Below are 13,549 nucleotides of genomic sequence, written 5' to 3'. Positions count from 1 at the left end.
CCTTCTAACTGTATTTTTACAAATTCATCTTTAGTTTTTTAAACACTCCAGCAGGGTGGCCAGAGTGGGCCACAAATGCACAATTTTGTAAGATTATATGAATTATCCCTGAGAATTGAATGCTCTAACAGCTGTGTTTTTGCTCTTGCAAAACTTAACTTTATAACTTATATTCATAACTTTATTCTAGCTAATAATTTTTATTTAGCATATAAGGCCATTCAATTTTGGAGCCAAATCCTCCCAATGTCTCTGCACTCCGGAGTCCAAACCCTCATTATAAACCCTGTTCCCTCCCCTTCAAAATTTTCTTCCCAGAATTCCATTTTTCTGCACTTTTGCATTGTGAACAGAGAAAATTGGCCAAAGCTCATCATGTGGCTGTCAGCATGTATTGGAGCATATGTGCATGTGTGCATTTTTTGTGTTGCTCATAGCAGATAACAGCATGCTCCACCATCCTGATATGCCAACAGATTGAACGCTCCACTGCAGAAGATAAATATGATATTACCGGCAGAACAATTACAAGGTACCCTGTAGATGGAGGTACCTTTACATGGATCATGCATTGACTCCATCCATGTTTTATAAGGCATTAATGATGGCACATTGCCCATAAAGTCATTGTTAACACTTTAGTTTAGGGTCCAGTTCTCAATGTTAACTAGTTGCTTATTAGTATGCATAGTAGGATATTGGCTGATTTATTAGTACTTATAAAGCAGATATTAATGCCTTATTCTGCATGACCATATTCTACATATCTTAATCCTACCCAGTCCCTAAACTTAACAACTACCTTACTAGCTAATAATAAGGAGTAATTAAGAGTTTACTGAGGCAAAATTCATAGTTAATAGTGAGAATTGGACCCTAATCTAAAGTGTGACCAATACATTTTATTGCAGGTATGTTGCCAGGTCTTTTGAGACCTTTCTTTTCTGGTTAGAGTATGTTGTCCATTCCAGAAACTATGCAAGCTTAATTATGCTCATTTGCATTTCTACATAATCAGAATTGTCATGTAATGATTTGTCATGTCATCATTTGACACTCAATTGTTAACATTGTCAAACATGACATGTTGAATAAATTCACGATATTTGAACTGATCCGGATAGTGGACCTCATGATTAACAATTAAATTTTTTGTCTGTTCATAGCTATCATATGGTACAAATTTATAATACTTTTATGGTGTTTTTGGAGCTTTAGAGCTCATCCTAATTTACTTCTACTATATGGAAATACTGGTTAGGGCCAGAGCACCGATGGTGTGAGGACCCTATTGGAATTACTCTGTTTATTATTTATTGTCTTTATAATTCATTATTGTCTTTATTGCGAAAAATTGGTAGTCACAACTGATCTTGAATATGATGACATTAAATTAGTAGTAATCTAGATTTTGTTAAGTCATGCAATCCTGCAGTTTAGTATTGTGAGTTGCTTTCTCATCAGAGAGCACAAAAAAACCCCAAAAAACGATAAAGCTGCCATGTCTGCTTCGAATTAACAGTCCCATCTGTTCTCCATTATTTAGTACTAGAGCACAAGAGTGAAAATATACCACAGAGTCAGCTGAACTACAAGGAATCCCAACAAATCCCAAACACACTTGAATGTAATCTACACCAAGGACTAACACACGTTTGTGTGTGACCCAGCAGTATGAAGTCGGTGGTGGATCGGCCCTTTCAGGCCTCGCTGCCCCTGGGAACCGCTGGAAACCCTTTGTCGGTCTCAAGAGGCCACTGCGTGATCTGAAGTGCCGAACAGCAGGAGGTGATGCCATACAGACAGCAAAACATCACAGATCAAATGAATCCATTTCAATGTAATGTTTTTTATTGCCATTATTGTGTGTTTACATGTCAAAGCATTATACACAAAACAAGTAGACATTTATCGAGATATTATAAAGATATATGTACAGTGTTTGTACTGATCAAGGCAGTAGGTTGTACTTATACTGTTGTTTTGTCCCCCTCTGTTGAAATTGATTTCTCGGGTGGGTGGTTTGGGTTCTCCCTCAGATAAAATCGCATTCCGGGGGAGGCCCGCTCGGTTGAAATCGTCAGGAGGCCCTCAGAATCGTCACCACCTTTCGCCCCGCTAGCGACAGCTCTGCAAACATTTTTGCGAGCTAACGCAAAGTTTATCGGGGGAACGCAAAACATTTGCGAGAGAACGCAAAAGCATTGACATAATTTTTCCTTGAATCTCATATTTTTTCCATCACTGTGTCCCTTTGAAGTCAAACTTCAAACTTTACTGTTAAGCCATCTTCCGTAACCTAAAATATCATAGATTTAACATTAATTCTGTATTACTTCTAGACAATTCATCCTCTTATCTAGATCCCTTGTGCTTTTTCACAATCTTGTATGTTTACTTATGTTGAGGTTGCACTTAGTGCTTCCTTGTGTTTATTTTCAGAGGACATTCAGCTGCAGTTACAGAATCTTCTATCCAACAACTTCTCTGCCTTCTACAATAGAGAGATCAAAATTTAGCACACACACACACACACACACACACACACACACACACACACACACACACACACACACACACACACACACACACACACACACACACACACACACACACACACACACACACACACACACACACACACAACACACACACACACACACACACACACAAATTAACAATGATAGATACTTGATTAACTATACACACCATTGCATTGTTGAAAACTGATTTCCTCATAATGAGGTGCATAAGGTTCAACAGAAACTGTATAGAAAATTTAATTTCCCATAATGAGGCACATTAATGTTATGTTCAATAGTTTCTTCTGTGATGTCATTGTCTCTTTCTGCAGTCTAAGGCTCCAAAGCTTCCATTGTGTGTGACATCACTGTTCTCTTCTGTCTTTGTCTTCACCCACTGCTGTGCCCGTGTGTCCGTGCCCGTGCATGAGGGAGTGATTCACTTACAGTAAGCGTGCTTATCTCACTGCCAGGGCACACACTCACATTACCACTGGGACACACACAGGAAGAGAGAGAGAAAGTAAAGTCTATACACAGACAAACTGCAGACTCACACCACACCAAAACTGGCGTTAGGAAGATTTCAGTAAAATGAGGGAATAAAATGAATTTTTTTAATTTATTTTTAGCAGTGATGTATTGTTAATGGAAAATCACTGGCTACTTTTTTTTTTTACAAATACTTTTTTAATTAAAAAAAGGTCCATTTTCCTAAATCACAGCTTATCTATTACAAGATGGTGTTGGCAGCCCCTGAGCTTTCAGAGTAGTGGCCTGATAGGTTTAATGTTGGCTAACACGTGTCCTGAAGTGTTGGCAGCCCATAAAAAGTAGGATCTGATCTAGAGACTTCTTGAGTCTCTGTCTGACACATGGCAAAGGTGTCTGATTGGCTGTCTTTCCAAGAGCTCTTGGCACTGTGACACTGCAGTCAGGATGTTTCAACTCTCTGTAGACACTGTGACTGCTTTTGTGTAGAGATCACACCCTCCTCTGCCCCATGTGCCCACATCCTCACATCTTCTGATAAACACGCGCACACCCGTTCATCAGGGAGGAAACTCATCTCATGCACTCAAAAGATAAGGATCAAGATGCTGGAGAACTGGCAGAAAGAGTGTTCCCCCCAAATACTCACAGACATATGTGTCTTTCCAAGAATGCTGGCTGCTTTAAAGTATTTTTTGACACGTGGTGTGTCTCTGTATTAAAGCACTGATGTGCAGGCATCAACAAGTTTCTGAAAATCGTGTGAATTAAGGCTATTAAAAAATATTATTACGGTAAAAACACAAATTAAAATAAAAAATATTTAACTTCTTTTTTTTTTTTTACTTAAAATTCTTATCTGGTTGAAAATGGCCTTTGTGTTTCTCTTCAGACTGGCCAGAAAGACAACATATGAAGAGTTCAGATGCAAAAGCCTCTAAATGCCATCTGAATTTTTCTTATAGAATGATCATTTTTTATCAAGCTTGTATATTTAAGTTCAGTAATTTCACTTAAATGATAATTAATAGGTAATCTTCATTGCCATTTAAGTGAAATTATTGAATTTAAATATACGAGCTTCATAAAAATGATCATTCTATAAGAAAATTTCAGATGGCATTTAGAGGCTTTTGCATCTGAACTCTTCATATGTAGACCTACTGTAATGAGCTGTTTGCCAGTTGAAGCTGTAGAAGAGTATTAGAACACACATGTCTCTCGCTTCATTTTTCCAGTTATTAAAATATCAAGGCACATACTGGCACAACAGTTTTACTTCACTTTTTATCGTTTAAAAAAAAAAAAAAAAATTATATTAAAAACTATAATTGCAATATATAATGTATAATACAATAAAACAATATCTCTTTCACAAATAGTTTTTGTTTTGTTTTAACTTTTTAATAATTCACAGATTGGCCTACTACAATAAATAGGCATATTCGAGTGCTGAACTGCCTCAACCTACATTCGGTATTACGATATATCAGATATTTTTTTATTTCACAATCATATTTAGTTAACTTTATTCCTTAATACATAGGAGAAGGTTTACATTACTTATGCTCCTACTCAGCTCACTTTGCACACAGGCGGGTTAAGATCTCTGAAAGATGTCTAAATCGACCAATAGGAGCGCTCACTGGCAACAAAAGCGTTAAGAAGTGTCATGAATATGTAAATGTTTATGGACCGCCAGCCAATGAGAGACGCGTGGGGGCATTTCTCGGAGACTCCGCACAGATGTTTGACTGAATGTGGGATTGGGGAGGAAAATGATGGAGTCTTGATGCGTTGAGTTTGTGTGTGAATACGAAAAGAGCGCTGGAATTTCCTCCTCTCGACCGGAAAACCACCACTGTCCCTCGCCTTCAAACTCCTCAGTTTGGCTGTTGCCGGTATACGTCCGATTGGGAAAGGGATTTCTGTTTCGCTGCCGCTCTTTGCCCTGGGATAGCCTGCCTGGCTAAGGTTAGCCTAGGCTGCTAGCGGTGCTCTATGGGAATATCCAGCCAGAGCGGCTCTTTAGCTCGCTAGCGGGCTGATGCAGCCACGCGCCTCCCGCCGCAACGGGCGCATTCAGCCGCTACTGCTGCTGCATTATTCACGGGGTGAGTGCAGGAATGCGACCAGAACCAGGATGTTGATGAATAATATCATGATAAGGGTCTCTGTGACTGCAGGGGTTCATTATTGATTATTGTAATAATCTCTTAAGCTATATTGCTAGTCAGGTATTTATAACAACACTGTGACTTTAAAAGCGGATTTTTAACCAGTAACCTGAGAGCAAATTTTTTAAGTGTGTGAAGTCAGTTTGACAGCACTGACAGTGTATCAGTTTTTGTATTCTTCTGTGAATGAGGATGTGATTTGTTTGAAGAAGCCTTCAGCAGCAGTCTTGTATGGATATATAATTACACCTTCTCGTGAATGTTTGAACAGCAACAGTTGTGAACATAATTAAAATAAATGGTCCTGGAGTTCCTTATCCATTTCGAGCACTAATAAACCTTTAATTAAAAATAGGCTATACTTTAACCTCAGTTATATTCATTAAAGTTTGACAGCATGACACAACAACCAAAAAACGACTTAAAAACAAAAACTGATTATCATCCTGCTGGATATTTAGGCAATAACACAGGAAAAAAAATGCTTTTGTACTGAATATCAGCACAGCTGGCTGTGATTTGCTTGTTGTCATTATAGTGACTACATTCATAACACAGCCTCAAGTGTCTTTTTGCTTTTGTAAAACTACGTAATACAAATATTAAGGATACAATGTTTATTAAAATATTCTTTTATTAAGCAAAACATTTCCCATTCATTTTTTCCCATAGGCATTTAAAAAAAGTCTTTGTTAAAGAGTTATAAACCAGGAACCAAACCAAACCAAACCAGCTACAAGCTGAATGACAACATTACGAACTTTGATTTGAGGCAAAAAAAGTAGACAAAATTGGACAAAAAGACAAAGGTAAGAAGACTCTACATCACTCTCAGTGCTTCACGGGAGTGGACGTGGCGTTAAAGAGTTCCTTTGGTACAATAATTCGCTTGATTCCTGGATTGGTATCGATTATATCGCAGAATAATGGGTAATGTAGTTTTCCACCAGGAATTCCACTGTAAAACACAATTATTAAAAAAATAAGTTGCAGGAATACCATCGATTAACAATCGATGCTCTTTCTTTATAGTTTGGTATAAGTTAAAAATCAATTTTGCTATATAGAAAATTAACAGGATTTTTACTTCTGAAACCCAACTGTATGCCGTATTCCTCAGACAATTAAATTTGAAGATTGAAACTAACAATTTTGTAAATGCAGTGCTTCCATTCTACCATGTTTTACTTTTGCGCTAAAATAAAATAAAACAATAACTTTGGATCTGTTCAATTTTCCACAGTCGTCAGAATAATTGTAACTGGTCCAGAAGATCTAATCTGGCTGCACTTTGCTGGTTTTATGAAATTCAGTTGCAACTTGCACAGCTAAACAAAGTCAGCCAAATCTCTCTATCTCTAGATATCATCGCTTTCCATCGGCTAGGACAGATAACTGATAAGGATTGTTCTCTTTTGCTGGTATGAATCAGTGTTTAAATTCAGGATGATTTTGATGTTTGTTTTTAGATGCAGAAATTGGAAATCAAAGTTTGACATGAGTTAATTAATGGATATCTTTTTGTGCAACAACCTTTATCACTGAGATCTAACCATATTCCTTTTTGTCTCTGTAGGTTTATTGACACATGCAAACGAGGAATATTGGATTACCATGCACTGCTTATGTTTATTTTGAGGGATTTGCTGTACAGAATGAGCTCTGTGAGAGCTGTCAATCATCCTGGTGGATTTAACATGTCATGCCATCATGCTGATCTGCGATCATCCACGTTAATGTTTTAATGGCAAGGGATCTACGTGTTTTTTATCTTTCCTCTACCTGATTTTAAACCATAAACATCAATGAATGCACACAAGCTGATTTTGGACGGATACTTTTGAGAACTTTTCCAAGGAAAGGATTTGTGAGTGGGTGGCGTCAGAACGCGACAGTATTTTAAACAAACTGTCAGCTCTTTAAAGAGGAGAAACCATGGCTTCGGTGTGGAAGAGACTGCAGCGTGTTGGGAAACATGCTTCCAAATTCCAGTTCGTCGCCTCCTACCAGGAACTCATGGTGGAATGCACAAAGAAATGGTGAGTTGTCACTGCTTGCATGTCTCGCGCGTGCCGCTACTCATTTCCAGCCCAGCTTGTGCGTGTGTGTCTGGAATGCTGAGTTGGCCCGTGACGTATCTGACTAACGGCAATGATTTATCCATTCCCCCGGGCATTCCTGTGTGTAGGGAGAGGCAATTTACAACTATATTTTTCCACATTGTTTTGTTTATTTTCTCTCCTTTCTGTTTAGGAATTGTACACGATAGGTTGCAATGAAGCCTGATGTGTCCTCAAATTACTGCAGATAGGATGTAACTCAAATTGGATGAAGTGAGATGTTAAAGGAGAAGTTCACTTTTGAAAAAACTTTTGCTGATAATTTACTCACCCCCATGTCATCCAAGATGTCCATGTCTTTCTTTCTTCAGTCGAAAAGAAATTAAGGTTTTTGATGAAAACATTCCAGGATTTTTCCACATATTATGGATTCCATTGGGACCCAAACGGTTCAAGGTCCAAATGACAGTTTCATTGCCGCTTCAAAGGGCTTTAAACGATACCAGACGATGAATAAGGGTCTTATCTAGCGAAACGATCGGTCATTTCAAAAATAAAATAAAAAGTTGACGTTTTATAAGCACAAATGTTCGCCTTGCTCTGTTCTGTGATGCGCGTTCGTGACGTCACGTAATACGCAATTACGTTGAAAAGGTCAAGTTTGATGTGTTTACAAATGTGCGGAAGGAGGACCATATAAACATTTTAAAATGTATTTGTGTCAGTTTATCGTTTAAAATGCCCATTTCGTGTGCGCATCCTGAGTGTTTTAATATTAAAAAGCCAAAAAGAACATTTTCTTCAATTTTTCAAGCGTGACCTTTTCAACGTAATTGCGTATTACGTGACGTCACGAACGCGCATCACAGAACAGAGCAAGCCGAACATTTGTGCTTATAAAACGTCAACTTTTTATTTTATTTTTGAAATGACCGATCGTTTCGCTAGATAAGACCCTTATTCATCGTCTGGTATCGTTTAAAGCCCTTTGAAGCGGCAATGAAACTGTCATTTGGACCTTGAACCGTTTGGGTCCCAATGGAATCCATAATATGTGAAAAAATCCTGGAATGTTTTCATCAAAAACCTTAATTTCTTTTCGACTGAAGAAAGAAAGACATGGACATCTTGGATGACATGGGGGTGAGTAAATTATCAGCAAAAGTTTTTTTAAAAGTGAACTTCTCCTTTAATAATAACATATAGCATATGTTTAACAATTAAATAGGTGCAATATAAGACAGAATTCTGTATCTTTGTATTTTACATAAACACTTGGTTGTCCCCGCATTTACCATGTTTACATGCAATGTTGTTGTTTTTTAGGTCCATACTCTCTTTAAACCTAGTTATTAAAAATTATTAAATAAATGTAAATTAAATAGTTTTACAGTGTGTACCCAGTTAAGTTTGAGTACCCAGAAAAGCGCTATATAAATGTAACAAATTATTATTATTGTTATTATTATTATTACAGGTGTCTCAGGAATTGGAATATTCCTGTACATCATCAACATAACATCTTTTTACTAGAGATGCTCACTCTTACCATTTTATAAAAATTTGAGTAATTTTTGCGTAGTAATTTAATCAACTTATTATTGTTCTAAACAACAGCACTTAATTTAATCTAGGTCATGAGGTGCTTCAATCTCGTTGATTTTATGTTTAGGCTATGTCTTTAAATGTTTGGGGGAAAATTATTTCCTCCTGTGGATGTCTTTTAAAGTCGGCTTGAACTGAAAATTCACCCTGTCTATTGGTCTCATCGGGAGCTATTCAACATGTCGTTTTAAAAAGAAAGACTGACCTTGTAATTTTTAATCAAAATATCATAACTTGACTCCAGACTCAAAATATCATAACAGACTCCTCTCTGGTGACATATGCCGCACTTCTCCAATCATTTAGTCCACTTGATATTTTGGGGATATTTAATTTAATTTTATCAATCAAGAAATTCCTCTTGAAACAAACTTTGTTGTATTATTTTAATTTAATACTGTGAAGCTGCTTTGATGCAATCTGTATTGTGAAAAGCGCTATACAAATAAACTTGACTTGACTGACTTGACTTGACTTAAACCCCACCAAACGATAGATAGAACTAAGTCCCCGCCCTACTTTTTTCAATAATCCATTTCACTTGAATATCTTAATACCAAAGCAAATATCTGTCTATTTCCATTTTAACACAACTTTAAACTTTACATTTGCTCCCAGTCTTGAGTGTTTGGTTACATCCTGCATTGTATGCTCACAGTGGAATGCTGCTCAGAGGTTAAGGTCAGGTGGTGGATTATTCTGTATTAGGGGTCAAGTACGCAGCAATTTTGCTAAATATCTCAAGTTTTCTTTGAGAATGTTGCCTTTGGAGTTTTGGTGTTTTCTTGCAGATTTCCAAAAAGAGTGTTTCGTTCTGCAGTCATGGTAATTGGCAACACATTCAGTGCTCCACAAGGGAAACATAATTCATATTTACTCAAGTCAAGTCTGAGGAGTTCAGGTGCAATAGGATTGTTTCTGGGCCCTGGAGGCATGCGTCTAATTAAGTGTTTTACTTTCGGGTTTGACGAACACACACCCTTGAGGTGTTTCAGATGTGAATGTGTCAGGTAATGGTATGGTAGAAATGCACTAAGGGCACTGTGTTGAGAATGCCTTTCTGTGGAAAAACAATATTTCTTAATCAGGTTTTAAGACCAGAAAACATTGTACACTGTATGTGTGTTTAGTTTTGGATGCACAGACTATTATCTGCATGGTGATTTGTGGACCAATGTGGAGCCAGAGCGGCGCTGGCACTGATGAAAGAGCATTATTCACTTACTGACAAGAAGCTCAAAGGCATTTGTATCGGGGAGACGTTAGTGCGTGTGTGTGTGTGTGTGACAGCTACGTGATCTGTGCTTTTTGGTTCGTCCGTCCAGTGTGCCATTGTTCTGATGGAAAATTTTCCACATTTGGCCTCAAGTGGAAACGCTTTAAAAAAAATCAAGTGAAACTGTTTTCTCCACTTTTTATGTAGAAAAACCACAAGCATTTGTTCTGGAATGCTGAGAAAAAGGAAAATGTGTTCATGGGAGGAATAAAAGGATGTGTAAGTCAGCAATTGAATAAATAAAGAAATAATTTTAATGACAAATCATTTTAGAAGTTTTAACACATCTCCACTGGTTCTGATCCCACGTGGATAATGCGAGTGTAGGGCGTATGAAAATAAAACATTCGAATGAATAATAAAGCGGATGGAATAGGTCTAGTAAATCTGCCATGGCCATCAGCTCTGAATGACATGGCATGTGATTCTTGAGGCTGAAAGATTTCAATCATTGACCCAGCCAGCGTTGTGAATGTGTGTGCTGTGCACAGGTTATTCGATCATTGATATCCGGTGGTGGGATTTATCTGTAGCCAGCACACCCACTCTACCAGACACATGCTCTGCAGGAGCAGCGTCCAGTCAGGCCCCAGTCAACACCTTGGGCAGTGTTCCAGAAACATGCTGCTAGGATACGGGACACGCCACGGCCTGCTTAGGTATCCCCGCCTGTTGATTCAATGCCTTCTAGAATGTTGGCCTTTGCAGTTCTCTTGTCTCTTGGCAACATCAAATGTTTATGAGTTGAATGTTTCAGTGTCTCTGGTTTAAAGTGCTGTTGTGTAATCGTGCCGATTCCCACGCCTCTATAGCATGGCCCCGGTGGGGTTTAATTACTGTGGAGAATTGCAGCAGTAATGTATAGAATGTTGTAGACTACTTTAACAGCGTTGTTTATTTTCTCTGGAGAATTGCTGTATTCAAAAATGGCAAGGGGAAACAACAAAAATAGAATCTGTACCATTCAAAATTTGGGGTCAGTAAGATATTTCTTTTTTTATAGAATTAATACTTTTATTCAGTGTTCATGTATTAAATTGATCAGATGTAGCCGTAAAGACAATTATAATGTTACAAATGATTTCTATTTAAAATAAATGCTGTTCTTTTGAACTATATATATTGTATCATGGTTTCCACAGAAATATTAAGCAATTAAGAAACTAATAAGACATTTTTCTTGAGCAGCAAATCAGCCTATGATTTCTGAAGAATCATGTGACACTGAAGACTGGAGTAATGATGCTGAAAATTCAGCTTTGCCCTCACAGGAATTAATTACTATTATTACTGTATTTTTTTTTTATTCACATAAATGGATTCTTGGTGAGGATAAGAGACTTTCATAAACATCCTAAAATATTCTTAAAATATTACTGACCCCCCAAACCTTTGAACGCAAGTGCATTTTTAATTCAGCTCGCCTTCCTTGGGAGGACATACATTTTTATGCATAATCCATGTTTGTTTTGCGCACCATTTTGTTTCTTGGGGGTTGTAAGGTCAATAATGATAATATATAGCTTCCTTTACACTTTAGGAATAGGGTTCCTTTGCAAGGGGTCTTTGGTGTCAAAAGGAACCCCCTGCTGTCCAGCATTGCAGCAGTGATGTGTAGCTGCTTTAGGGCAGCCAGCTGCTTTTGCCTTCAGGCCTGGTGCCACAGGTCAGTCTGACTGGAATGAGGAAGGGAAATCCTTCAAAGTGCTACAGCCGCCAAGCCTCAACTCAGACCTTTAAAATCCCAGCATGCTTCATGTGGGATTTCACTTCGCTTTAAGCCCAGCATTATGTATTTCAGTGCTGCCAAGGATCTCGTCTTTACTGGTGTTTATATTTACATTTGACCCATGGGCACAGTGACACTGAACTTGTAATGAACTTACAGTAGGTGTTCATACGAGAATTACATACTGAACTACAGTGTTCTCCGTGTTTGAAATTTCATCATTAAAAATGCATTGAAAGTGCATCATACCCAAGACCTTTAGACTTGCTTTACTCTCATACCCTTTTCTTTTTCTTTTTTTTCTGGAGGGGTGGAGAAAAGAAGATGATGATTGAAGAGAGGGAGAGAGGGAATGTGGTTTACAGTGTGAAATAGTTTTACATTCTTTCAGCAGAGGAAAAAAAACAGTGGTACATGTTATAGGTCTACATGCCTTTGCACTTTCTGGCCTGGCCTGATTGTGACTCCTTTGGTTCTTCTAGGCACAAATTTCATCAGTGCTGTTCAGCTCAGATGTGATCCAGAGTTCTAGATTTTATGTTACGTAATCAGAGTGAATACAAAACAACACAGGGCATCTGCGCCGTGTTGTTTGCTTCTGGGCAAAGCGTTTAGTGAGATGGAGCACAGACTGAATATACAGTGAGTGCATGCTTTCTGTTGTCAATTTAAGCAGATTCTCCTTTTCCAGCTGTGTTTTCCATGTCTTCATCCATTTGTTCATTATAAGAAATTATCATTTCTCTCCTCTTATATTATTTCCTCTCGTGACCTGAGGCCGGGACAGATGCTCAGCATAGCTGACTGAATTAATTTTGGTCATTTTCATTTGTTCTTATTTTATTACTTAATGCAACATTCTCAGAATTTATTTCTAGAACCCTATGCCAAAAAGTTTCTATAGAAGGGTTACAGGGTAAATGTCTTGCATAATACTTTCATGATAAACAGGTTATTTAAAATGTTCTAATCTAGTAGTATGTTTACAAACTGTTTAGTTCATCATAATTCATTTAAATTAAAACGAATGAATGAATTTAAACGAAAATTTTTAATTTAAACGAAAAACGAACCCTAAAAAGGTTCTATATATAATGCACCTGACAGAACCCTTTCTTCTAAGAGTGTTTACTTGTTTTTAATAAAGTTTAAAATTTATATTAGTTAGGAAAATAATTGTTGGTGTGGTTAGTATCAAAATTGGAATTGAGAACTGAAATTGTTATCTAAAATGTGGGTGTCGAACCAACCATATTTATTAGAGTACAAGGTTACGGGTCAAAAACAGTGATAGATCGATACTAGTTAGTTAATTAGTTAGTTTTGGGTGATGGGGCCTGTGAAAATTTTGTCAGGGCAAGTAAAAATCCGACTGGCATTCTTCAGCATTGAGCCGTGCCTTTGGCCTGAAAAATGGCAATTTAATGCTTAGATTATGTCTGTCACAATAAATCACCCTCTTGTCCACAACACTCACAGATGCCCCACTCCCTGTCGCTCTGAATTAAGCCACTCAGGGTGAATGAAACAGACCCTCATTTGTCATTTCTCATATGAATGGATGCACTGGCACTTGGCAGTTTGTTCGTTTCCATCTTTTTTTTTTCCTCTTTTTTTTTTAAAGGAAAGCTTTTGTGCCTTAATGTTAATTACTACAGAAAATCAAGGTCAATAAGTGATGTTTTTTA

The 13,549-nt window shown here is 37.5% G+C and overlaps 1 protein-coding gene across 5 annotated transcripts in view; it reads left to right on the top strand.

Moving 5' to 3' along the window:
- Nucleotides 1-4,754: 4,754 nt before the first annotated feature.
- ehbp1 (EH domain binding protein 1) overlaps nucleotides 4,755-13,549 on the top strand; it is a 140,692-nt gene continuing 131,897 nt past the window's right edge. For 3 of the 5 annotated variants that reach the window (XM_082142729.1, XM_082142731.1, XM_082142730.1), the window contains exons 1-2: nucleotides 4,756-5,128; nucleotides 6,768-7,230. In XM_082142729.1, coding sequence (XP_081998855.1) covers nucleotides 7,127-7,230 — 104 coding nt within the window. In that variant the 5' untranslated portion in view covers nucleotides 4,756-5,128; nucleotides 6,768-7,126. Of the gene's footprint in view, nucleotides 5,129-6,767; nucleotides 7,231-13,549 lie in introns of all 5 variants that reach the window. The other 2 variants (XM_082142728.1, XM_082142727.1) reach the window with 1 other exon arrangement.

Source organism: Leuciscus leuciscus, assembly GCF_965113295.1.
Source record: "Leuciscus leuciscus genome assembly, chromosome: 17".
Taxonomy (NCBI): Eukaryota; Metazoa; Chordata; class Actinopteri; order Cypriniformes; family Leuciscidae; genus Leuciscus; species Leuciscus leuciscus.
This window is presented reverse-complemented; position numbering and strand designations above follow the sequence as displayed.